Source organism: Zophobas morio, unplaced genomic scaffold (genome assembly GCF_036711695.1).
Source record: "Zophobas morio isolate AGI-343-1 ecotype UQ-CSIRO unplaced genomic scaffold, CSIRO_AGI_Zmor_V1 ptg000020l, whole genome shotgun sequence".
Taxonomy (NCBI): domain Eukaryota; kingdom Metazoa; phylum Arthropoda; class Insecta; order Coleoptera; family Tenebrionidae; genus Zophobas; species Zophobas morio.
In genome coordinates this window covers 2,022,605-2,046,599 of record NW_026972125.1, presented here as the reverse complement: position 1 = coordinate 2,046,599, position 23,995 = coordinate 2,022,605, and the positions used below count along the sequence as shown (strand labels likewise).

Sequence of the window (23,995 nt, the reverse complement as noted above, 5' to 3'; positions counted from 1 at the left end):
AACAAGATAAGGAAACTCGGAGATTCTTTAGAATTACTTCAAAAGCAGAGCTCAAGGAGATACTAGATACTTCAAAAATCAGACACAAGGGGTCCCCGAGATCTTTCAAGTTACTTAATTACTTCAAAAACAAGCCCACAGAAAGTCTCCAAGCTTCTTTCAAATTACTTCAAAAACAAAACCCACAGGGAGACTTCAAGATTCTTTAAAACCACTTGAAACGTAAGATCCACAGGTAGTTCCTAAGATTCTTCCAAACTACTGAAAATAAAATCAAGAGATTCCCGGATTCTTTCAAATTACTTCAAAAACAAGACCCCCAGGGGAGATTCTTTCAAACTACTTCAAAAACATAACACATGGAGTCCCTGAGACTCTTTCGAATTACTTTAAAAACAAGACCTACAGGGGGTCTCCGAGATTCCTTCACACTACTTCAAAAATAAGACCCACAGGGAGACCCCAAAATTCTTTCAAACTACTTCAAAAGTATGACCCACAGGGAGTTCCAGAGAAATCGGGAATTTTCCTTCCCCCTTGTTTCCTCATTCCTGTATACAAACCAATATTATTTCACCGAATCAGCATGGGTTTTCCACCCAGAAGGTCCACTGTTGCTTGTTTCAGTGTATCCATACATAGCAGACCTTCCAGCTTTGATAAATTCTTCGCTCGGTATAGATAATAATAATAATAGCATTGATTTGCATAGTCACGCCACTTGATGACACAGAAGAAGAACCAACTGTGAATCATTTAATGCAAATGGCATGCCCTCTTAACAAAAAAAAAGGAAAAGAGTTAACCTTTCAAAAGTCAAAGATCACAAACATTACCCTATAGGTATTAATAAACTCTACTACGACAAGACCAATCCATCAGTTACCAAAACGATGGCACCTACTCTCTACATGCTGGACGCTAGCCCTGCCGTAAGGGCCGTCCTCATGACCGCAAAAGCGATAAACCTTCAACTGAACCTCAGAGACATAGATTTCTTCCAGAAGGAGCAACTCCAACCAGAGTTTCTCCAGGTAAGTCCGAACACACTACGCTTTGACTACCAGTGATAATAGATGAACCCTCAACACACCATCCCTACGCTTGTGGACGACGACGGCTTCGTCGTCTGGGAAAGTCAAGCCATAATGGCCTACTTGGTGGAAAAGTACGCCAAAAACGACGACTTGTACCCCCACGACCCGAAGAAACGCGCAATCGTCAACCAGAGGATGCACTTCAACACGGGAGTGGCGTTCTTCCACATGAGGAACATAGCGGTAGATTTTAGACTCATATTTAGTACCAAAAAATGAAACGTGTTTTTAGAAAGCTATTCTTTGGTACTACGAAAGTCGGGTACCGGAGAAGGAGAGACAAGGCGCGGTTGAAGCCTATGGTTTCTTGGAAACATTTCTAGACGGAAATGAGTGGGTGGCTGGAGATTTCGTCAGCATTGCCGACTACAGTCTGATTGCTACTCTGAGTACTCTAAATACGGTGGTACCAATTGAATACGACGAGTATCCAAACGTGGTGGCTTGGATGGTGCGGTGCGAGAGTCTCCCTGGGTACCCAGCCAACAAAAAAGGGTTAAAAGCAGCCAAAGAGGTCTTCAAAATCAGAATGTCAAAGCATTAATTACTAATAAATGTGTTTATGCATTCTTCACATGTTTTAATTATAATAATTAACGTAAATAGAACACTTTTTTCTGTAAGTGTAGTTCAAGGTTGATTATTGTATTCACGTAATACGCACTCTTGTAACACTTAGTAGCACTCAATGGCTCCTACTTTGTACATGATTGACCCCAGCCCTCCCGCTAGGGCTGTAATGATGACCGCCAAAGCCATCAACCTGGACCTAAACCTAAAAGAAGTCGACTTTTTCAACGAAGAACACCTGAAACCTCCATACCTCAAAGTAAGTTTGTTAATACCCTAACCAAGTTCTGGAACTTTCTTGTAGATGAACCCTCAACACACAATTCCGACTCTCGTAGACGACGATGGGTTCACGATTTGGGACAGCCACGCCATCATGATCTATCTCGTGTCTAAATACGCCAAAGACGACTCTCTTTACCCCACGGATTTGAAAAAACGGGCTCTGATAGATCAACGTCTGCATTTTGAGTCTGGAGTAGTCTTTGCCTATTTGAGGAGAATCGCAGTTAGTTTGAGGCTTTACACAAAAATGTTTATCTGTAACCAAGTTTATTTCAGCGACCTATCGTTCTTGGTGGTCAAACTTTCATAGAACCGAAAAATAAAGAGGGTGTGATAGACAGTTACGGTTTTCTGGATGCTTTTCTAGAAGGTCGTGATTGGGTGGCTGGAGATTCTGTCTCTGTCGCTGATTTTAGTTTGTTGTCGTCGGTTGGCACTCTCGCAAGAGTTATTCCAGTCGACGAAACGAAGTTCCCAAGGGTCGTTGCATGGTTAAATCGATGCCAGAAGCTTCCAGAGTACGAAGTCAACAAAACTGGAGAAAAAGCGATGGCGGATTTCCTTTTGAGCAAATTAGAGTAGCACGTATTTCAAAATGAACAAATTTGGTTACTTTGTGGTTTAATTTTTATTAATTAAATAACAACAAAGAGGTTACATGAGTTTAATTAATCAAAGTTGGATAATTCGCTTCGTAACAAAATTTGAGCTCAACACCAATTACCCCGGAATTAATTAAAGCAGCTACTTTAAACCCGATTTTATTAAAAAAAAACACTTATTAATCAGTCGGATTGAACGCTATCCCTTATCTAAGCCTCGACCTAATCACGTTTCCATGTAGAAAACTCCGAGACCGATAACCGGGAAAAACAAGCTTACATCATAACACTCGACTCGCTTTTCACATTACTCATTTCCACTCGAGAGCAAATAACGCGCAATCCGTTTCAGCGAAAGCGGATTTTCTTTGCGTAGCTCCTCTTTAAGTTTCTTTGAACTTCGGGAAAAGGCAAACATTTCCTCGAAGCTAAACATTGACTTTGACTCAACGAACTGAAAGATTTCAAGTAATTATGGTAAAAGAAGTGAGTATGAAAGAATTTATTTAAGGCAACTGTTTCAATCTACTTTGCACCCTGCCGGCGAAAATCCGGAGGCCTGGCTTGCTGACTTCCGTTTCCGGGAGAGCTTCGACTTTGTGGAACCAGGCTTGGAGTCGGGGGTATTTGTCGGGGTCGATTGGTATGAAAACGTTGCTGGAGGAGACGGTGGAGTAGATCGAGTAGTCGGCTATGGTTACGACATCATCGGCTATCCATTCGTGACCGTCCAAAAAAGTGTCCAAGAAAGCGTAAACTTCGCCCAATTTGTGTTTGTCGTTGTCGTCGAGACTGGTTTTTTCGCCTCTACGAATAGGCAGCTGCGGAAAAGTCAAGTACTCTTAGTACCTTCATTGTGGGTACTTACCATGACGTCTGACGCTCTAACCGACGCCACCCCTGAATCAAAATGCAATCTCTGGTCGACAATCGCGCGCTTTTTTAAGTCTTGTGGGTACAAAGAGTCGCTCTGGCCATATTTTGACACTAAGTAGGCGTTGATAGCGTGGCTGTCCCATAGGATGAACCCATCGTCGTCCACCAAAGTGGGTACCGTGTGTTGTGGGTTGATCTAAACGAACCACTTGTTATTGTTAAACCATGCTTCAATTTTGACCTACTTTCAAAAATTCGGGTTGCAGGTTTTCTCTTTTTTGGAAGTCCAGGTGTTTTTCGACGAGTTTGAGTCCTAGGGCTTTGGCGGTGATCTGGACGGCTCGCACCGGAGGGCTTGAAGGGACCATGTAGAGTGTGGGCGGCATGGTTGTGAATAAATTTGCTACTAATTTTTAAACACGTATTGTATTGGTATTTCGTGTTATCGAAAGCTTTGTCTGATATGGTGCGATAAAAATAGTTGCTTGGTAACCCAAGGTTGGGTAATGGGTATAACGGTTGCATCAGCGTTGAGTGACTTGTGGTTTTTTAAGTGATTTGAATATAGGTGGATAAGGAAAAAAATGTGGAAGGTTGTTTCCATAGAATTTTCTTCGCCCTTGAGGTAAAGACAATAAATGCCGATTTTTTGAAAAATTATAAAATTTGATTTTGTCATTTATGTTTTAACCGTCGTAAAGTAAAAAATCAGTGGCGTAAATTCCAATTCCGAAAAATCGAAAATCGAAATATAGAAAAACCGAAAGTTTTAAAATCGAAAAAATAGAATAACTTCCCGAAAGTCAAAAATCGGAAACTGAATTACCGAAAATTAAATAGAGTAATACCGAAATGTGAAAACTTGGGAAATTAAGAAAACTGGAAATTAGGGAAATAGAAAATATGACAAATCGAAATGTAAAAAACTTAATAGAACAAAATTCGAAAAATCGGAAAACTGAAAATTCGAAAATAGAAAAAGCCAAGAATCAAAATGCAGAAAAATCGAGAATTCGATGAATCAAATATTGGAAAAATCGCAAATCAAAAAATTGAAAATTCGAAAATTTTAAATATCGAAAAATGGAAAGTCAAAAAATCGAATATTCAGTGAATCTAATATTCGAAATATCGAAAATTCTAAAATTTGAAAAATCGAAAACTCAAGAAATTAAGAAGTCAAAACGCAAAAAATTGAAAAATCGAAAAGCTGAAAACTGGAAATGCTGAAAATTCGAGAAAACAATTGAAAAGTGTAAAAACTGAAGAATGCATAAATTGAAAAATCAAAAATCGAAAATGCGAAAATTCGAAGAATTAAAAAATTGAAAAATCGAAGGAAACAAATTGAAAAATCGAATATTCGATGTACTGTCAAGTCAAGTATTGGAAAAATTAAAATTCAAAAAAAGGAAAATTAAAGAATGGACAAAGAAAGCCGAAAAATCGAAAAATCTAGGAATCGAAACATCAGTAGAAAAATCGAAAATTCGAAATATCGACAATTGGAAAAATGAAAAAATTGAAGAATTGAAAAATCAAGAAATGGAAAAGGAAACACATAGAAAATTCGAATATCGAAAAAACGAACATTCGATGTACGAAAAACCGAAAATAGAAAAATCTAAGAATCGAAATATAGAAAAATTGAAAATTCAAAATATCGAAACATCGAGAATTCGATGAATTAAATATTGGGAAAATCAAAAATCGGAAAATTGAAAATTTGAAAATTTGAAATATCGAAAAATAGAAAGTCGAGAAATCGAATATTCAATGAATTAAATATTCGAAATATCAAAAATTCTAAAATTTGAAAATTGAAAATTCGGAAAACCGAAAACTGAGAAATTAAGACGTCAAAAAGCAAAAAATTGAAAAATCGGAAAGTTGAAAACTGGAAAGGCTGAAAATTCGAGAAAACAATTGAAAAGTCTAAAAATTGAGGAATGCATAAATCGAAAAATCAAAAATCGAAAATGTGAAAATTCGAAGAATTAAAAAATTGAAAAATCGAGAAATCAAAGAAAACAAATTCAAAAATCGAATATTCGATGAATCAAGCATTGGAAAAGCTAAAATTCGAAAAATCAAAAAATTGAACAATGAAAATTTAGAAATTCACAAAGAAAACCGAAAATCGAAAAATCTAGGAATCGAAATATCTTAGTCAAAAAATTGAATTGAATTGAAAATTCAAGAATTGAAAATCCGAAAATTAGAAAATTTCAATGAATGTAGAAAATTCGAAAATTCGAAATATCGAAAAACCGAAAATTCAATTAACAAATATTCGTAAAATCGAAAATCGAACAAAAACTGAAAATTCGAAATATCGAAAAATCGATTAATCAAATATTCGAAAAATGGAAAACTAGAAAAATTCAATGAATCAATTATGTATTTCAAAACTTACGAAAACGAAAGGCAAAAAAATTTAAAAATCGAAACACTGAAGAATGGAAATATTGAAAATACGAAAATCCTTAAAAATCCAAAGTCGAAAAATTGAAAAACTGAAAAATCGGGAATTCGAAGAGGGAACAAAGTGAAAATTCGAAAAATCAAAAAACCAAAAACAGGAAAATCAAAAAATGGACAAAGAAAGCCGAAAAATCGAAACATCTAGGAATCGAAATATATGTACAAAAAACAAAAATCGACAGTTGGAAAATGGAAGAATTGAAAAATTCAAAATTCAAAATGTCGAAAAATCAAGAATTCGATGAATCAAATATTGGAAAAATCGAAAATTAGAAAATTGAAAATTCGAAAATTTGAAATATCGAAAAATAGAAAGTCCAAAAACCCAAAAGTCGAAAAATCGAATATTCAATGAATCAAATATTCGAAATATCGAAAATTCTAAAATTTGAAAAATCGAAAACTCGAGAAATTATGTCAAAAACCAAAATATTGAAAAATCGAAAAGCTGAAAACTGGAAATGCTGAAAATTCGAGAAAACAATTGAAAAATCTAAAAATTGAAGAATGCATAAATCAAAAAATCAAAAGTCGAAAAAGCGAAAATTCGAAGAATTAAAAAATTGGAAAATCGAGAAATCCAAGGAAACAAATTGAAAAATCGAATATTCGATGAATCAAGTATTGGAAAAACTAAAATTTGAAAAATCAGAAAACCAAAAAAAGAAAAATTAAAATATGGACAAAGAAAACTGAAAAATCGAAAAATCTAGGAACCGAAATGTGTTGAAAAATCGAAAATTCGAAATATCGAAAAACCAAAAATTCAATTAATAATTAAATAAAATATTCGAAAAATTGAAAATCGAAGAAAAACTGAAAATTCGAACATTTGAAATATCAAAAAAAAGTCGAAAAACAAAAGTCGAAAAATCGAAACACAGATGAATCAAATATTCGAAAAACCGAAAATACTAAAAACGAAAAATCTTAGTCAAAAAATTGAATTGAATTGAAAATTCAAGAACTGAAAATTCGAAAATTGGAAGATTTCAAAAATTAAGAAACCGACAAGCAAACAATTTTGAAAATCGAAAGACTGAAGAACGGAAAAATTGAAAAATCGAAAATTCCCAAAATTTAAAATCGAAGAATTGAAAATTCGAAAATTCTAAAAGGAAACAAACTGAAAATTCGAATATCGAAAAATCGAACATTCGAGGAATTAACGAATTAACGAATAAACGAAAATTCGAAAAATGGGAAAACCGAAAATTCGAAAATCGAAAAACCCAATCGAAAGTTCTAAAAAAAACCAAAAAATCGTAGAGTCGAAAACCGAAGAACAGAAAATTCGAAAAATTCAAAAACCAAAAATTCGTAATTCCAGATTTCGAAAAATCGAAAAATCCAAGCATCGAAATATCGAAAATTCGAAAATTCTAAAAACGAAAAATCTTGGTCGAAAAATCGAGAAATCGAAAAGGAAAAAAATTGAAAATTTAAATATTGAAAATTTTAAAATTAGGAAAATGCAATGAATCAATTATGTATTCCGAAAAATTAAGAAACCGAAAGGAAAAAAATTTGAAAATCGAAAAAATTCCGAAGTCGAAAAATTGAAAAATCAAGTATTCGAAAAAGAAACAAATTGAAAATTGGAATATCGAAAAACCGATGATTCGATGAATCGAAATTCGAAAAAGCAAAAATTCGAAAATAGGAAAACCGAAAAGTCGAAAATCGAGAAAAGAGAAAATCAAAAACCCAAAAATCGCCAAATCTACGAATCGAAATATGTATAGACAAAGCGAAAATTCGATCAATCAAATGGTCAAAACATCGAAAAAAAAGAAAATTCGAAAAATGAAAAAATTCAAAATTCTAATAAGGAAAAATTGAAAAACAGAAAATTCGAAAAATTGAAACATTGAAGAATCGAACAATGGAAAATCGAAAAATTAAAGAATGGAAAAGTCAAAAATCCAGAAATCGAAGAGAAAATTTCAAAAATTATAAACCAAAAATTCTAAATATGTAAAAATCGAAATGTCGAACGTAGAAAAATCAAAAATTCGAAAATCGAAAGATTGGAAGGCGAAAAATAAAAAAATTGAAAATTTGGAAAACGGATAATGAAAATCCCAAATTCCGAAAATTGAAAATTTGAAACATCGGAAATTGAAAGACCGAAAATTAGAAATAGTGAAACATCAAAGAATCGAAAAATCAAAAATCGAGAAATCGAAGAATATAAAATCCGAAAATCAAAAAGGCTAAAATTCGAAAATCCAGATTTCCAATAAACGAAAAATCCAAGAATCGAAGTATAGAAAAATCGAAATGTAAAAAATAGAAAATTCGAAAACTCTAAAGTCTAAAATTCGAATATCGAAAAATCGAACATTTGAGGAACTAAATATTAGAAAAAACGAAAATTCCGAAAATGGGAAAACCGAAAATTCGAAAATCGAAAAACCCAAAAATTGACAAATAAATATCGAAAAATCCTAAATTCGATTAATCAAATGTTCGGAACGTCGAAAAATCGAAAGTTCTAAAAAAAAAATAAAAAGCCGTAGAGTCGAAAACCGAAGAACAGAAAATTCGAAAAATTCAAGAACCAAAAATTCGTAATTCCACATTTCGAAAAATCAAAAAATCCAAGCATGGAAATATCGAAAATTCGAAAATTCTAAAAACGAAAAATCGGGAAATCGAAAAGTAAAAAAATTGGATATTGAAATAATGCAAATTCTAAAATTAGAAAAATCCGATGAATCAATTACGTATTCCGAAAAATTGAAAAACCGAAAGGCAAAAAATTTAAAAATGGAAAAACTTAAGAATGGAAATATTGAATAATCGAAAAAAATTCCTAAGTCGACAAATTGAAAAATCAAGTATTCGAAAAGGAAACAAATTGAAAATTGGAATATCGAAAAACCGAAGATTCCATGAATCGAAATTCAAAAAAACAAAAATTCGAAAATAGGAAAACCGAAAATTCGAAAATCGAGAAAAGCGAAAATCAAAAACCCAAGAATCGACAAATCTAAGAACCGAAATATGTATGGAAAAATGGAAAATTCGATCAATCAAATGGTCAAAACATCGAAAAAAATAAAATTCGAAAAACGAAAACATTCAAAATTCTAATAAGGAAAAATTGAAAAATCGGAAATTGAAAAACCGAAAATTCGAAAAATTGAAACATTTAAGAATCGAAAAATGGAAGTTCGAAAAATCGAGGAATCGAACAATGGAAAATCGAAAAATTAAAGAATGGAAAAGTCGAAAATCGAAAAATCGAAGAAGGGAAAATTTGAAAATAAAAAACCAAAAATTGGAAATATAGAAAAATCGAAATTTCGAACGTAGGAAAATCAAAAATAATAAAATCGAAGATTGGAAGGTCGAAAAATTAAAAAATTGAAAATTTGGAAAACGGATAATCAAAATTCCAAATTCCGAAAGGCAAAAAATTAAAAAATCGAAAAACTTAAGAATGAAATTATTGAAAAATCGAAAAAAAATCCAAAGTGGAAAAATTGAAAAATCAAGTATTCGAAAAGGAAACAAATTGAAATTTGGAATATCGAAAAACCGAAGATTCGATGAATCGAAATTCGTAAAAACAAAAATTCGAAAATAGGAAAACCGAAAATTCGAAAATCGAGAAAAGCGAAAATCAAAAACCCAAAAATCGGCAAATCTATGAATCGAAATATGTATGGAAAAATCGAAAATTCGATCAATCAAATGGTCAAGACATCGAAAAAAAGAAAACTCGAAAAAAGAAAAAATTCAAAATTCTAATAAGGAAAAATCGAAAAATCGAAATTTGAAAAACCGAAAATTCGAAAAATTGAAACATTGAAGAATCGAACAATGGAAAATCGAAAAATCGGGGAATCGAGCAATGGAAAATCGAAAAATTAAAGAATCGAAAAGTAGAAAATCGAGAAAACGAATAAGAGAAAATTTGAAAAATAAAAACCAAAAATTCCAAATATGAAAACATCGAAATTTTAAAAATTGAAAATAGTGAAAACGGCTAATCCAAATTCGAAATTTCTAATACTGAAAATTTCAAAAATCGAAAATTCTAAAATCGAAAAACCGAAAATCGGTAAACCGAAAAACAAAAACTCGAAATATTGAACATCGAAAAATTCTTCCTGTAACTTTAAAGCGTCCATAATTTCAGAGCATTCGGTTCTACAGTTTCAAAGTTAAATAAACTGGAACATTTTGTATAATTGTGATTTTTTTTTACAAAAATCTGGATGTCGTATAAGGATTCATAAACCACAAGTGCAGGAGCATCTCATTTTATAAAACTCAAATAACAATTACTAAGTAAATTTTGGAGATAACTCCGTCCTATTTTTGGTTACAATGAGTAGCCAAATTTTGCCTAGTGTTTACCATTTACCCGATAATCCTTAGACATATAAAATTTGACTACAATGGACTCGATAATGAATAGATCAGTAATTATTTTTAACCAAGAGATTATTTTATAAACAATTTATCGCTTATCAAAAAAAGAGCGGAAAGCGGATTTAACAAAAACACAACTTCCTCATCAAACGTTCCCAAATTAATAACGTCTCCACAAAACCACCAGATAACACCAAATCGCTAAATTCCAACTCGAACAACTCAAACATAAACACTGCTTCGTCGTCTTGAGCATTTCGTGCACGAATTCCCACCATTTTCCACATCTATCAATATTTGCGTCGTGTAGGGATTGCGGCGAAGCTAAAGGATTATAAATTAGCTCCCGGCATTGGATTGTCTGTCACGTAATGAATTCATTCAAACACAAATTGCTGCAATTTGTTCTCGAGTACCCCAGTTGGTATCAAAACAAACAACGAGTTTTATTAAGTAATACAAAACTAAAGTTTCATTTCTAGCCTAACTTTGAGCATGTGGGTTGCCTCTTTTAAGCCTTTACGACTAGCGCGACATTCGGGAAGGTCTTCACACCTATCCAACCAGGCGAAAACGTTCGGGAACACGTCAAAATCGACAGGAATAACGCCGTTGGCGCAACTAAAAGTAGTGACTAAACTATAATCAGCAAGTGTGATCGAGTCACCAGCTGCCCATTCCTTCCCTTCCAGAAACTTATCTAGAAAACCATACGCTTCAATGATGTGTTGTTTCTCTTCAGGATCTATGAACTTGTCGCCTCTATTAAGAATTGCTTTCTAGAAAACAGTACTATGTCTAAAAATGAAAAAGCGATGTACGGTACTACATTACTGCTATGTTCTTCATGTGAAAGAAGACGGCACTCGATTCGAAGAAGAGTCTCTGGTTGATGATGGCACGTTTCTTCAAGTCTTGGGGGTAGAGCGAGTCGTTTTTAGCGTACTTCGAGACTAGGTAGGCCATGATGGCATGACTGTCCCAGATTGCAAACCCATCGTCGTCCACAAGAGTCGGAATGGTGCGCTGGGGGTTCAGCTAGAACGACTTTATTAGCACAAAGACAACTACAACTCTAAGGTACCTTCTGGTACTCCGGTGTCAAGTGTTCGTCACGAAAAAAGTACACTTCTTTTTTGTCCAAGGTTAGACCAAGGGCGTGGGCTGTTATTAACACTGCACGACAGGGGGGGCTTGCAGCCAGCATGTACAAAGTAGGACACATATTCAGGTACTAACTAGTAAGTACTTAGAATGCAAAAATTGTGCTAGTTTAGATTTACATTACTTATTTATTCAAATTAATGCTACTTTCATTGTATTGTAGTTTTAAAAATGTGGTACTACAGCTTTGACAGTCTGTTTTTAAATATAAGCGAAAATAGTGCCAACCCATCTCTGTTGGCCTCGTACTCTGAAAGATTCTCCAACCGTTTCAACCACACCGTCACGTTGGGAAACTTTTTCGGGTCAATGGGTACTAAAACCCCAATACTGCTAATAGAAGCCCCTAAACTATAATCAGCGAGGGTGACAAAGTCACCAGTTGCCCATTTCTTCCCTTGCAGAAACCTTTCCAAAAAAGTGTAGGCTTCAATCATGTCGTCTAGATCTCTCTTGTCAATGGTACCCTTTCTTTGGACTAGAAGGGGTTTCTACAAAGAAATACGCGTGAAAGTGTGTTGTTAGTGTTGTTACTAATAGTTAATTTTTAGTACCGTGATTCGTAGCAACCTAGCAAAGACAATTCCAGACTCGAAATGGAGGCGTTGGTCTACCAGGGCGCGTTTTTCTGGGTCTTTGGGGTACAAAGAGTCGTCTTTGGCGTATTTTGTTACTAAATAGGTCATTATGGCGTGGCTGTCCCATATTGTGAAGCCGTTGTCGTCGACTAGGGTTGGTACCGTGTGTTGGGGGTTGAGCTACAAAGTAACCATGTAGGGGTGGAAATACGGGACAAGACTTGCCTTCAGGTAGTCGGATTTGAGGTGATCGTTTGACAGAAGTCCCACTTCTTTTAAATTTAAGTCCAAGCCGATGGCTTTAGCTGTCATTAACACGGCACGAACTGGAGGGCTCGGGTACACCATGTATAGAGTAGGCGCCATGATGAAGTACCAAGATTATTAGTTGTTTTCGTTGTGTCATTTATAAGATCAAATTCCAAGTTCAACTGGCAAATGAATACAAGGTTGGTGTATTACTGGTTGCATATTCATTAAAAACAATATTTTTTTTTTATCAAACAGTGTTAAGCTAGTTTTTTGTGATCATGTTCTTAAGCTCTTAAGCAATTATAACAAAATCCGCAATGGTTACCCAGTCACCAGTAACCCATTTGTGGGAATGGGAACTTCACCTTGATAAATAATGGGACCCTAAGTACCACACAATAACAAACTCTTCATTTTTTTTGTAAAAATAACATACAAGAACATTTAGAGTGAAAAGGACTCCGTTGTTGAAGTGTAACCTCTGGTTTATGGTGGCCCTTTTACGAAGATCCTTGGGGTGAAGGGATCATCTTCTTTCCCGTATTTATCGACAAGGTAAGGCATTATGGCGTGACTTTCCCACAACACGAACCCATCGTCTTCCACTGGAGTGGGTACTATGTGCTGCGGGTTCAACCATTGATTAATATAGATGTGACATACAGGCTGATTTTGCAAAACCACCCTTATTGACATTGGAGCCCTCAAGCGCCAAATTTAAATAGTCGATGCCAATAAAAAACTTGTTTCACTACAACTCGTCGCCTGAGAACTTGTTTGATCTACAGACCAGAGCGCGCTCAGGCCAATGTCGACTCTAAGCGTTCAGAAGCGATTTACTTAGTTTGGACTATAATTTCTGCGAATATTGTTGAAATCGCAGTGACACAATGGATTTTGTTCGGGAAAATGTTTTGGAAACACTGTGTTCTATTTTGTATGAATTTTTAAATGTTTTTAATGACAATTTTTGTGGTTATGCTGTATGATAATAATAATAATAATTTTTATTGAACCAATTTTAAATAAATAAATTATAAACATTGGTACAAAAGGTGCAGATACAGCAAACACTGATATTAATCTGACCTGACATTAGTATCTAACCTAACATGAGTATTAAAAGAAGTTTAATTATTATTAACAATTTAAAACAGACCTAAATTTATATTTGGTATTTCTCCATTCAGCAGTCGTTGTTTTAGCAGTTTTTTTGAAGTTTCATTAAAAATGAGGCTCTTCTCTACGCCAATGACATTATTTATAACATACGCCGCCAAGTAAGAAAATGAAGACTTAAAACATACCAGGTTATGCCGTGGTATGTCAGCTGAAAAACACACATTTCTTAGGTTTTTATTGTGGATAGTTGATCGCAGCACTATTTTGTTAATCAAATAAGAAGGTGCTGATGTGTGCAACACTTTGGAAACAATTGAGACGTAATGAATGAAGCGTCGTTCACCTGACTTCAGCCAATTTAGTTGTCTAATGAAGGGTTATATTAACAGTGAGCAAAAAAAATCGAAAAATGAAACATCAGAAAATCGAAAAAATGTAAAATTCAAAAATCTAAAATATAAAAACCGAATAACGAAAAATCGAGAAATCGAAAAATCAAAAGATCAAGAAATCGTGGAGTCGAAAAGTCGAACAATTGAAAAACCGAAATAGGCCAAAATCGAAAAATCGAAAAGTTAAAAATTGAACAATTTATAAATTGAGAAATTGACAATCAAAATATCGAAAAATCCAAATCTCGATAAATCGAGAAATCAAAAAACTTAAAAATTCGAAAAATTGAAAAATTGAGAGATTGAAAGATCAAGAGAACGAGAAATCGAAAAATAGAGAAATCGACAAACAAAAAGTTAAAAGTTGAAAAATTGGAAAAGCGGAAAAATCAAAAAACGAAAAAATGGGAAACTGGAAAAACTGAGAAACCGAAATAGGCCAAAATAAAAAAGGAAGTCGAAAAATTGAAACCTTGAAAAATTCAAATATCGAAAAACTGAACTGAAAAATCGAGAAATCGAAAAATCTAAAATTTTAAAAATTAAAAAATCTAAAATTTAAAAATCGAAAAATTGAAAAATCGAAAAAGTAAAATAATCGACACATCGAAAAATCCAGGAGTCAAAAATCGAAAAGTCGAAGAATCGAAATATTGGAAAATCTCAAAACTGAGATATCGAAAAACTGAAAAATGAAAGAAAAACAGAAAAATGGAAAATCTGAAAAATCCGAAAACTCAAAAATATCCAAAAACTGAGAACCTAAAAAGTCGAAAAATTGAGCAATCGAAAAATCCAAAAAGTGAAGTCGAAAAATCGAAACCTTAAAAATCTAAAAAATGAAAAATCGAAAAATTAAAGAATTGAAGAATAGGAATATCGAAACCCTCGAAAGTCAAGAAATGGGAAAATCAAAACATCGATTTCAAATTTGAAAAATTGAAAAATCGAAAATTTGAAAAAACGACAATTGAAAAACAGAAAATCTAAAACTGGAAGTCGAAAACTCGATGGATTAAGAAATCAAAACATTTGAAAAATTCGAAAACATGAAAAACGGAAATATCGAAGAACTGAAATGAAAAATCGAGAAATCGAAAAATCTAAAATTTTAAATATTGTTAAAAAAAATATCAAAAAACTGAAAAATCTAAAATTTAAGAAACGAAAAATTGAAAAAACGACAATTGAAAAACAGAAAATCTAAAACCGGGAAGTCGAAAAATCTAAAGATTAAGAAATCGAAACATTTGAAAAATTTTAAATATTGAAAATTTAAAATACCAAAAAATTGAGAAATCTGAAATTTAAAAATCGAAAAAGTAAAAAGTCGACACATCGAAAAATTCAGAAGTTAAAAATGGTGAAGTCGAAGAACAGAAATATTGAAAAATCCCAAATCTGAAATATCGAAAATCTGAAAATCGAAGAATGGCAATTTCGAAAGATTCGAAACTCAAAAATCCGAAAATCCAGATTTCGAATAAACGAAAAATCCAAGCATCGAGATATCGAAAATTTGAAAAAACGACAATTGAAAAACAGAAAATCTAAAACGGGAAGTGGAAAAATCAATAGATTAAGAAATCGAAACATCTGAAAAATTCGAAAACATGAAAAACGGAAATATCGAAGAACTGAACTGAAAAATCGAGAAATCGAAAAATCTAAAATTTTAAAAATTAAAAAATCTAAAATTAAAAAATCGAAAAAGTAAAATAATCCACACATCGAAAAATCCAGGAGTCAAAAATCGAAAAGTCGAAGAATCGAAATATTGAAAAATCCCAAAACTGAGATATCGAAAAACTGAAAAATGAAAGAAAAATAGAAAGATGGAAAATCTGAAAAATCCGAAAACTCAAAAATATCCAATAACTGAGAACCTAAAAAGTCGAAAAATTGAGCAATCGAAAAATCCAAAAAGTGAAGTCGAAAAATCGAAACCTTAAAAATCTAAAAAATGAAAAATCGAAGAATTGAAGAAATGAAGAACAGGAATATCGAAACCCTCGAAAGTCAAGAAATAGGAAAATCAAAACATCGATTTCAAATTTAAAAAATTGAAAAATCGAAAATTTGAAAAAACGACAATTGAAAAACAGAAAATCTAAAACGGGAAGTCGAAAAATCGATGAATTAAGAAATCAAAACATTTGAAGAATTCGAAAACATGAAAAACGGAAATATCGAAGAACTGAAATGAAAAATTGAGAAAACGAAAAATCTAAAATTTTAAATATTGAAAAATAAAAATATCAAAAAACTGAAAAACCTAAAATTTAAAAATCGAAAAATTGAAAAAACGACAATTGAAAAACAGAAAATCTAAAACCGGGAAGTCGAAAAATCTAAAGATTAAGAAATCGAAACATTTGAAAAATTTTAAATATTGAAAAATTAAAATACCAAAAAATTGAGAAATCTGAAATTTAAAAATCGAAAAAGTAAAAAGTCGACACATCGAAAAATTCAGAAGTTAAAAATGATGAAGTCGAAGAACAGAAATATTGAAAAATCCCAAATCTGAAATATCGAAAAACTGAAAATCGAAGAATGGCAATTTCGAAAGATTCGAAACTCAAAAATCCGAAAATCCAGATTTCGAATAAACGAAAAATCCAAGCATCGAGATATCGAAAATTTGAAAAATCTAAAAATGGAAAATCTTAGTCGAAAAATAGAGAAATCGAAACGTAAAAAAGGTTAAAATTCCAATACTAAAAATTCGAAAATTAGAAAAATTCAATGAATCAATTATGTATTTCGAAAAATTAAGAAACCGAAAAGCAAAAAAAATGTTAAAACCGACACACTGAAGAATGGAAATATTGAAAAATCGATAATCCCTAAAAATCCAAAGTCGAAAATTTGAAAAACTGAAAAATCGAAAATTTGAAGAGGAAACAAAGTGAAAATTCGAATATCGTAAAATTGAAGATTCGATGAATCAAATATTCGGAAAAACAAAAATTCGAAAAATAGGAAAACCGAAAATTCGAAAATCGAGAATAGCTAAAATCGAAAAACCCAAAAATTGACAAATCTAAAAATCAAAATATAGAAAAATCCAACATTCGATAAATAAAATGTTCGAAACAACGAAAATTAGAAAATTCTAAAAACGAAAAATCTTAGTCGAAAAATCGAGAAATCGAAAAGTAAAACAATTGAAAATTCAAATATTGAAAATTCTAGAATTAGAAAAATTCAATAAATCAATTATGTATTTCGAAAAATGAAGAAACCGAAAAGCAAAAAAATATTTAAAATCGAAACACTGAAGAATGGAAACATTGAAAAGTCGAGAATTTGAAGAGGAAACTAATTGAAAATTCAAATATCGAAAATTCGAAGATTTGATGAATCAAATACATATTTGAAAAAACAAAAATTCGAAAATTCGATAATCGACAAAGGTGAAAATCGAAAAACCCAAAAATCGACAAATCTAAGAATCGAAATATAGAAAAATCGAAAATTCGATGAATGCAATGATCGAAACATAGAAAAATCTGAAAAATCCGAAAACTCAAAAATATCCAAAAACTGAGAACCTAAAAAGTCGAAAAATTGAGCAATCGCAAAAACCAAAAAGTGAAGTCGAAAAATCGAAACCTTAAAAATCTAAAAAATGAAAAATCGAAAAATTAAAGAATTGAAGAACAGGAATATCGAAATCCTCGAAAGTCAAGAAATGGGAAAATCGAAACATCGATTTCAAATTTGAAAAATTGAAAAATCGAAAATTTGAAAAAACGACAATTGAAAAACAGAAAATCTAAAACGGGAAGTCGAAAAATCGATGGATTAAGAAATCAAAACATCTGAAAAATTCGAAAACATGAAAAACGGAAATATCGAAGAACTGAAATGAAAAATCGAGAAATCGAAAAATCTAAAATTTTAAATATTGAAAAATAATAAAATATCAAAAAACTGAAAAATTTAAAATTTAAAAATCGAAAAATTGAAAAAACGACAATTGAAAAACAGAAAATCTAAAACCGTTAAGTCGAAAAATCGAAAGATTAAGAAATCGAAACATTTGAAAAATTTAAAAAAAAATCTAGATTTCCAATAATCGAAAAATCCAAGCATCGAGATATCGAAAATTCGAAATATCTAAAAATGGAAAATCTTAGTCGAAAAATAGAGAAATCGAAACGTAAAAAAGGTTAAAATTCCAATACTAAAAATTCGAAAATTAGAAAAATTCAATGAATCAGTTATGTATTTCGAAAAATTAAGAAACCGAAAAGCAAAAAAATTGTTAAAAACCGACACACTGAAGAATGGAAATATTGAAAAATCGATAATCCCTAAAAATCCAAAGTCGAAAAATTGAAAAACTGAAAAATCGAAAATTTGAAGGGGAAACAAAGTGAAAATCGAAGATTCAATGAATCAAATATTCGGAAAAACAAAAATTCGAAAAATAGAAAACCGAAAATTGGAAAATCGAAAAACCCAAAAATTGACAAATCTAAAAATCAAAATAATGAAAAATCCAAAATTCAATAAATAAAATGTTCGAAACATCGAAAATTAGAAAATTCTAAAAACGAAAAATCTTAGTCGAAAAATCGAGAAATCGAAAAGTAAAAAAATTGAAAATTCAAATATTGAAAATACTAGAATTAGAAAAATTCAATAAACCGAAAAGCAAAAAAATATTTAAAATCGAAACACTGAAGAATGGAAATATTGAAAAATCAAGAATTTGAAGAGGAAACTAATTGAAAATTCGAATATCGAAAATTCGAAGATTCGATGAATCAAATATTTGAAAAAACAAAAATTCGAAAAATAGGAAAACCGAAAATTCGATAATAGAGAAAGGCGAAAATCGAAAAACCCAAAAATCGACAAATCTAAGAATCGAAAAGTCGAGAAATCTAAAAATAAGGGTGGGATTTTAACCGTTAATTCATGTGAAAGAAGGCCGCACTCGATTCGAAGAAGAGTCTCTGGTTGATGATGGCACGTTTCTTCAAGTCTTTGGGGTAGAGCGAGTCGTCTTTAGCGTACTTCGAGACTAGGTAGGCCATGATGGCGTGACTGTCCCAGATTGCAAACCCATCGTCGTCCACAAGGGTCGGAATGGTACGCTGGGGGTTCAGCTAGAACGACTTTATTTGTACAAATACAACTACAACTCTAAGGTACCTTCTGGTACTCCGGTGTCAAATGTTCGTCACGAAAAAAGTACACTTCTTTTTTGTCCAAGGTTAGACCAATGGCGTGGGCTGTTATTAACACTGCACGACAGGGGGGGCTTGCAGCCAGCATGTACAAAGTAGGACACATATTCAGGTACTAACTAGTAAGTACTTAGAATGAAAAAAGTATGCTTTACATTACTTATTTATTCAAATTGATGCTACTTTCATTGTATCGTTATTTATAATTTTAAAAATTCAGTCTTGGTACTACAATTTTGACAGCCTCTTTTTAAATATAAGCGAAAATAGTGCCAACCCATCTCTGTTGGCCTCGTATTCTGGAAGATTCTCCAACCGTTTCAACCACGCCGTCACGTTTGGAAACTTATTCGGGTCAATGGGTACTAAAACCCCAATACTGCTAATAGAAGCCCCTAAACTATAATCAGCGAGGGTGACAAAGTCACCAGTTGCCCATTTCTTCCCTTGTAGAAACCTCTCCAAAAACGTATAGGCTTCAATCATGTCATCTAGATCTCTCTTGTCAATAGTACCCTTTCTTTGGACCAGAAGCGGTTTCTACAAACAAATACGCGTGAAAGTGTGTGTTATTACTAATAAGTAGTTAAATTTTAGTACCGTGATTCGTAGTAACCTAGCAAAGACAATTCCAGACTCGAAATGGAGGCGTTGGTCCACCAGGGCGCGTTTTTCTGGATCTTTGGGGTATAAAGAGTCGTCTTTGGCGTATTTTGTTACTAGGTAGGTCATTGTGGCGTGGCTGTCCCATATTGTGAAGCCGTTGTCGTCAACGAGGGTTGGTACCGTGTGTTGGGGGTTGAGCTACAAAGTAACCATGTAGGGGTGGAAATACGGGACAAGACTTGCCTTCAGGTAGTCGGATTTGAGGTGATCGTTTGACAGAAGTCCCACTTCTTTTAAATTCAAGTCCAAGCCGATGGCTTTAGCTGTCATTAACACGGCGCGAACTGGAGGGCTCGGGTACACCATGTATAGAGTAGGCGCCATGATGAAGTACCAAGATTATTAGTTGTTTTCGTTGTGTCATTTATAAGATCAAATTCCAAGTTCAACTGGCAAATGAATACAAGATTGGTGTATTACTGGTTGCATATTCATTAAAAACCATATATTTTTTTTTAATCAAACAGTTAAGCTAATTTTTTTGTGACCATGTTCTTAATTATCTCCAGGCCTCTCCTATTTTCGTCATAATAGGGTAACCCTTCGGCCCTTCTCATCCAGGCATAAACATTTGGATATATTTCTTCACCAACTGGAACCACCACATCCAGACTTGTCACAGTAGCAATTATAGCAAAATCCGCAATGGTCACCCAATCACCAGCTACCCATTTGTGCCTATCTAAAAATGTCTCCAAAAACGCGTAGGCTTCCCTCACCCGACTAACTTTTTCTTCGGAAATGGTACCCTCACCTTGATAAATAATAGGACCCTGCGTATCATACAATAACAAATCTTCCTTGTTTGTGAAAATAACATACAAGAACATTTAGGGTGAAAAGCACTCCGTTGTTGAAGTGTAACCTCTGATTTATGGTGGCCCTTTTACGAAGGTCCTTGGGGTAAAGAGGATCGTCTTCTTTCCCATATTTATCGACAAGGTAGGGCATTATGGCGTGACTTTCCCACAACACGAACCCATCGTCTTCCACTAAAGTGGGTACTGTGTGCTGCGGGTTCAACTAAAACTGAACATGTTTAACTGGTTGTATATTCGATAACATACGTGTACCTTGGTAAAAGTAGATGATAACTGTTGTTTATCAATTAAACTGACTTCTTGTAACTCGATTTCGATGTTTAAGGCTTTAATGGTCATCAGAGTGGCACGAACCGGTTGGGAATATGGCACCATGTACAAAACCGGCGCCATTTTGTCAACAATAAAGATAACACTTATATAATAGTTTATTAACACTTAATCAAAGTTTATAAATATTTACTCTATAGTTGTAAGTTTGCTCTCAATGAGCTCCCTAAACATCCCGAGTCCTTTCTTATTCGCTCCATACTCCCCCAAATGCTCCATTCTCTTCACCCAAGCCGCCACATTCGCGAATTTACCCTCATCAACCCTGACCAACACCTCCAACGTACTAATGGTACTAATCAAACTATAATCGGCCACTGTGACATGCCCCCCCGCCATCCATTTCCTCCCATCCAGAAACTTATCCAGAAACGCGTAAACCTCCTCCGCCAATTTAACATCCTCTGGCTCTATTTTCGTTTTACCTTTGCGAATAATGGGACCCTACAACACTCTACTTGAGCACCAATATACAAAGAGTTTCTCGTTTACCGCTATTTGCAGCAACCTAGGGTTTGCGATTGACGATTCAAAATGAAGTCTTTGATCCACCACTGCCCGTTTGAGGAGTTCTTTAGGGTATAGAGACTCCTTGTGTTGTCCGTACTTGGACACAAGATACGTAATAATGGCATGACTGTCCCACAAAACGGCACCATCGTCTTCCACCAGCGTCGGTACTGTGTGTTGGGGATTTAGCTGGAAGTACCCAGAATTAAAACATCTTCAGATAACCTCAAACCCGAGCAGGCTTACCTTGAGAAATTCCGGTTTCAGGTGTTCACCGTCATTCAGATTAATTTCTTTCAGATCTAGTTCGAGTCCGATGGATTTTGCTGTTATCAGTACCGCCCTGACCGGCGGACTTGGATGTACCATGTATAAAGTCGGAGCCATGGGTGTACACGTGATCAACGCACGAGCGAGACTAATATTTACACTACTGAAAACATTAGATCATTGTGAAGTCACCCATAAATTAAGCACACCATTGGATGGTACGCTTCCGGTGACTCACCTTGGTGGTACTCATGATTGTTTGGTGTCAGCTGTTCGTGTTTACTCTCGAATGAACCAGTTAGTTTGGTTTGTTCGGTGAGGAGAGTCTAAATTTATGGCGCCTATTCTGTACATGGTACCACCGAACCCGGGGGTCAGAGCTGTTTTAATTACAGCCAAAGCCATCGGGTTAGAATTGGAATTAAAAGAGGTTAATATGCCAGCTGGCGAACACTTGAAACCCGACTTTATTAAAGTAAGTCGGAGTAAAAATGGTACAATGAACTCATCAAGGTCATTTTTAATCAAACACAGTTGATGTAAATGTTTGTTTTCAGATTAATCCCCAGCACAGTATTCCAACCCTCGTCGACGATGACGGTTTTACCGTGTGGGACAGCCACGCGATAATAACATACCTGGTGTCCAAGTACGCCGAAACTAGTACCCTCTACCCCTCAGACATCTAAAAGCGCGCCACCGTAGACCAAAGACTATTTTTTGAACAGGGTGTAGTCTTCTCGCGTTTGTTTAAAATAGCGGTACTCCCTCTAAGTACTGGTAGTAACCTAGTAACTGTTTGAATGTCCATAGGACCCTATTATTCAAAACAAGAAGAAACAACTTTCTCAGAAAGACATAGACAGTATTAATGAAATCTACTCTTTCTTGGAGGCGCTCCTCGATGGGCGAAAATGGATCGCTGATGACTGCGTGACCGTCGCCGACTATAGTTTAATTTCGTCGGTTAGTAGCTTCAACGTGCTTTTGCCCATCGATGGTCACAAGTACCCTAGAACATCCCAATGGTTTGAAAACTGCGAGAGTCTTCCAGAGTACGAAGCTAACAAGCACGGGATAGAACTCTTTTCCAGTGTTGTTAAAAATAAATTGGTGCAGTAGTACTTGGTGTTTAGTTTAAACGCAAAATTTTGCTAGAGATAACACCATGAATAGGCACATTTGCAGATAAAAAAGGCGTCTGGTGTGGACTTTATCAGTGCGTGAAGAGTTCTGAGAGCAGATGGCCACCATGGCTCCGACTTTGTACATGTTTCATGAAAGCCCTCCATCACGAGCTGTGATGATGACGGCAAAAGCTATAGGTTTGTCGTTGAAGCTTAAGGAAATTAGTTACTTAGATCAAGACAATTTGAAACCCGAATTTCTTAAAGTAAGTGCGAGTGGTTTAAAAGTAGTCGCTATTGTAAATTTTGGTAGCTTAACCCACAACACACAGTGCCCATTCTTGTGGAAGATAGTGGTTTCACGTTATGGGATAGTCACGCCATTATGACGTACCTTGTGTCCAAATACGCCAGCAATGATTCTCTGTACCCCAAAGACTTGCAAAAGCGGGCTGTAGTAGACCAAAGACTACATTTCGAATCAGGAGTAGTCTTTTCCAGATTGTTAAGAATCACGGTACGTTATTGACAATAATTACAACAACAAAAAATAATTCGGGTTTTGTTTTTTACAGAGACCTATACTCTTCCATGGTCGAAGTACCATTAACGAGGAAGATAGAAACAACATGCTGGAAGCTTACTCCTTCTTGGAAAGTTTTCTGCAAGGGACAAAATGGGCTGCAGGGGATTTTGTTAGTGTTGCCGACTACAGTCTGGTGGCTTCAGTTGGTAGCATTGCAGCTTTGGTTCCTATTGACGGGAAGAAGTACCCTAATGTTGCTGCGTGGCTGAAGAGGGTTGAAGGTCTTCCGGAGTTTGAAGCTAACAGAAAGGGACACGACGCGTTTCCGGGCCTGTTCAAGGGCAAATTAAAGGCGATGTAAAGCAAAAATAAAGGTTTATGGTGGTACTACTTTACTACTTTCATCTTGAAAAGATTGGTCCAAAGTTATTTCGTCAAAACTTCTCTCGCCCACGAAGTTTTACTTTTTGTGATAACCTCTATAGAATAAAAACAATAGAGAAAGTGAAGGCAAATGGGGCGCCCGAGAAGGTTTTATCTTCTTCAAAAAAGTGACAATTAGGGCCTAGAGAAGGTTTTATACTCTTAAAAATATATGTTGGGGGCCCTCGAGAACGATTCAGCTTCTTAAAAAAAAGGCAGTTGGGGGCCCCAAGAAGGTTTAAAATTCTTTAAAAAAAGGCAAAAAGGGTCCCAAGAGGGTTTGGGTGTCTTAAAAAGAAACTGTTGGGAC

General features: G+C 34.1%; 6 protein-coding genes and 1 pseudogene across 6 annotated transcripts; 2 read left to right on the top strand and 5 right to left on the bottom strand.

Annotated features, from left to right (window-relative positions):
- Positions 1-893: 893 nt before the first annotated feature.
- Positions 894-2,534, top strand: LOC135131296 (uncharacterized). The gene is made up of 7 exons (XM_064058964.1): positions 894-1,034; positions 1,077-1,280; positions 1,330-1,634; positions 1,704-1,716; positions 1,780-1,926; positions 1,972-2,175; positions 2,229-2,534. The coding sequence occupies exons 1-7, from the start codon at positions 894-896 to the stop codon at positions 2,532-2,534; spliced, it is 1,320 nt and encodes a 439-aa protein (XP_063915034.1).
- Positions 2,535-3,041: 507 nt separating this feature from the next.
- Positions 3,042-11,631, bottom strand: LOC135131295 (uncharacterized). The gene is made up of 8 exons (XM_064058963.1): positions 11,385-11,631; positions 11,135-11,338; positions 10,766-11,079; positions 10,688-10,695; positions 10,514-10,624; positions 3,676-3,833; positions 3,423-3,626; positions 3,042-3,375 (listed from the first exon to the last, which is right to left on the bottom strand). Exons 1-8 carry the CDS (start codon positions 11,523-11,525, stop codon positions 3,061-3,063), a joined length of 1,455 nt encoding a protein of 484 aa, XP_063915033.1. The 5' UTR covers positions 11,526-11,631; the 3' UTR covers positions 3,042-3,060.
- On the bottom strand, positions 11,573-12,462 carry LOC135131372 (glutathione S-transferase 1-like). Its single transcript, XM_064059053.1, has 3 exons — positions 12,268-12,462; positions 12,019-12,222; positions 11,573-11,955 (listed from the first exon to the last, which is right to left on the bottom strand). Exons 1-3 carry the CDS (start codon positions 12,406-12,408, stop codon positions 11,644-11,646), a joined length of 657 nt encoding a protein of 218 aa, XP_063915123.1. The 5' UTR covers positions 12,409-12,462; the 3' UTR covers positions 11,573-11,643.
- A 6,122-nt stretch (positions 12,463-18,584) lies between these two features.
- LOC135131376 (glutathione S-transferase 1-1-like) lies at positions 18,585-19,168 on the bottom strand. The gene is made up of 2 exons (XM_064059056.1): positions 18,978-19,168; positions 18,585-18,931 (listed from the first exon to the last, which is right to left on the bottom strand). Exons 1-2 carry the CDS (start codon positions 19,116-19,118, stop codon positions 18,734-18,736), a joined length of 339 nt encoding a protein of 112 aa, XP_063915126.1. The 5' UTR covers positions 19,119-19,168; the 3' UTR covers positions 18,585-18,733.
- Positions 19,163-20,102, bottom strand: LOC135131373 (glutathione S-transferase 1-like). The gene is made up of 3 exons (XM_064059054.1): positions 19,862-20,102; positions 19,613-19,816; positions 19,163-19,552 (listed from the first exon to the last, which is right to left on the bottom strand). The coding sequence occupies exons 1-3, from the start codon at positions 20,000-20,002 to the stop codon at positions 19,241-19,243; spliced, it is 657 nt and encodes a 218-aa protein (XP_063915124.1). The 5' UTR covers positions 20,003-20,102; the 3' UTR covers positions 19,163-19,240.
- Positions 20,103-20,130: 28 nt separating this feature from the next.
- Positions 20,131-21,933, bottom strand: LOC135131370 (uncharacterized). Its single transcript, XM_064059051.1, has 7 exons — positions 21,848-21,933; positions 21,586-21,772; positions 21,322-21,528; positions 20,963-21,273; positions 20,752-20,914; positions 20,501-20,701; positions 20,131-20,451 (listed from the first exon to the last, which is right to left on the bottom strand). Exons 2-7 carry the CDS (start codon positions 21,724-21,726, stop codon positions 20,146-20,148), a joined length of 1,329 nt encoding a protein of 442 aa, XP_063915121.1. The 5' UTR covers positions 21,727-21,772; positions 21,848-21,933; the 3' UTR covers positions 20,131-20,145.
- Positions 21,934-21,943: 10 nt separating this feature from the next.
- LOC135131294 (uncharacterized) lies at positions 21,944-23,653 on the top strand (annotated as a pseudogene).
- The last annotated feature ends 342 nt before the right edge of the window (positions 23,654-23,995 follow it).

Excerpts from the sequence above, each read along its gene's own strand:
- LOC135131370 (XM_064059051.1), bottom strand. The coding sequence starts at position 21,726 with ATGGCTCCGACTTTATACATGGTACATCCAAGTCCGCCGGTCAGGGCG. Across the intron at positions 20,915-20,962 it reads AGCAAACTTACAACTATAGA|TGTTATCTTTATTGTTGACA; the intron begins GTAAATATTTAT and ends CTATTATATAAG. Across the intron at positions 20,702-20,751 it reads TATCATCTACTTTTACCAAG|TTGAACCCGCAGCACACAGT; the intron begins GTACACGTATGT and ends GTTCAGTTTTAG.
- LOC135131372 (XM_064059053.1), bottom strand. The coding sequence starts at position 12,408 with ATGGCGCCTACTCTATACATGGTGTACCCGAGCCCTCCAGTTCGTGCC. Across the intron at positions 12,223-12,267 it reads TCAAATCCGACTACCTGAAG|CTCAACCCCCAACACACGGT; the intron begins GCAAGTCTTGTC and ends GTTACTTTGTAG. Across the intron at positions 11,956-12,018 it reads CTAGGTTGCTACGAATCACG|AAACCCCTTCTAGTCCAAAG; the intron begins GTACTAAAAATT and ends ATTTCTTTGTAG.
- LOC135131296 (XM_064058964.1), top strand. The coding sequence starts at position 894 with ATGGCACCTACTCTCTACATGCTGGACGCTAGCCCTGCCGTAAGGGCC. Across the intron at positions 1,281-1,329 it reads TCCACATGAGGAACATAGCG|AAAGCTATTCTTTGGTACTA; the intron begins GTAGATTTTAGA and ends ACGTGTTTTTAG. Across the intron at positions 1,927-1,971 it reads TGAAACCTCCATACCTCAAA|ATGAACCCTCAACACACAAT; the intron begins GTAAGTTTGTTA and ends ACTTTCTTGTAG.
- LOC135131295 (XM_064058963.1), bottom strand. The coding sequence starts at position 11,525 with ATGTGTCCTACTTTGTACATGCTGGCTGCAAGCCCCCCCTGTCGTGCA. Across the intron at positions 3,627-3,675 it reads TGCAACCCGAATTTTTGAAA|ATCAACCCACAACACACGGT; the intron begins GTAGGTCAAAAT and ends TGGTTCGTTTAG. Across the intron at positions 3,376-3,422 it reads TTAGAGCGTCAGACGTCATG|CTGCCTATTCGTAGAGGCGA; the intron begins GTAAGTACCCAC and ends ACTTTTCCGCAG.
- LOC135131376 (XM_064059056.1), bottom strand. The coding sequence starts at position 19,118 with ATGTGTCCTACTTTGTACATGCTGGCTGCAAGCCCCCCCTGTCGTGCA. Across the intron at positions 18,932-18,977 it reads TGACACCGGAGTACCAGAAG|CTGAACCCCCAGCGTACCAT; the intron begins GTACCTTAGAGT and ends AAGTCGTTCTAG.
- LOC135131373 (XM_064059054.1), bottom strand. The coding sequence starts at position 20,002 with ATGGCGCCTACTCTATACATGGTGTACCCGAGCCCTCCAGTTCGCGCC. Across the intron at positions 19,817-19,861 it reads TCAAATCCGACTACCTGAAG|CTCAACCCCCAACACACGGT; the intron begins GCAAGTCTTGTC and ends GTTACTTTGTAG. Across the intron at positions 19,553-19,612 it reads CTAGGTTACTACGAATCACG|AAACCGCTTCTGGTCCAAAG; the intron begins GTACTAAAATTT and ends ATTTGTTTGTAG.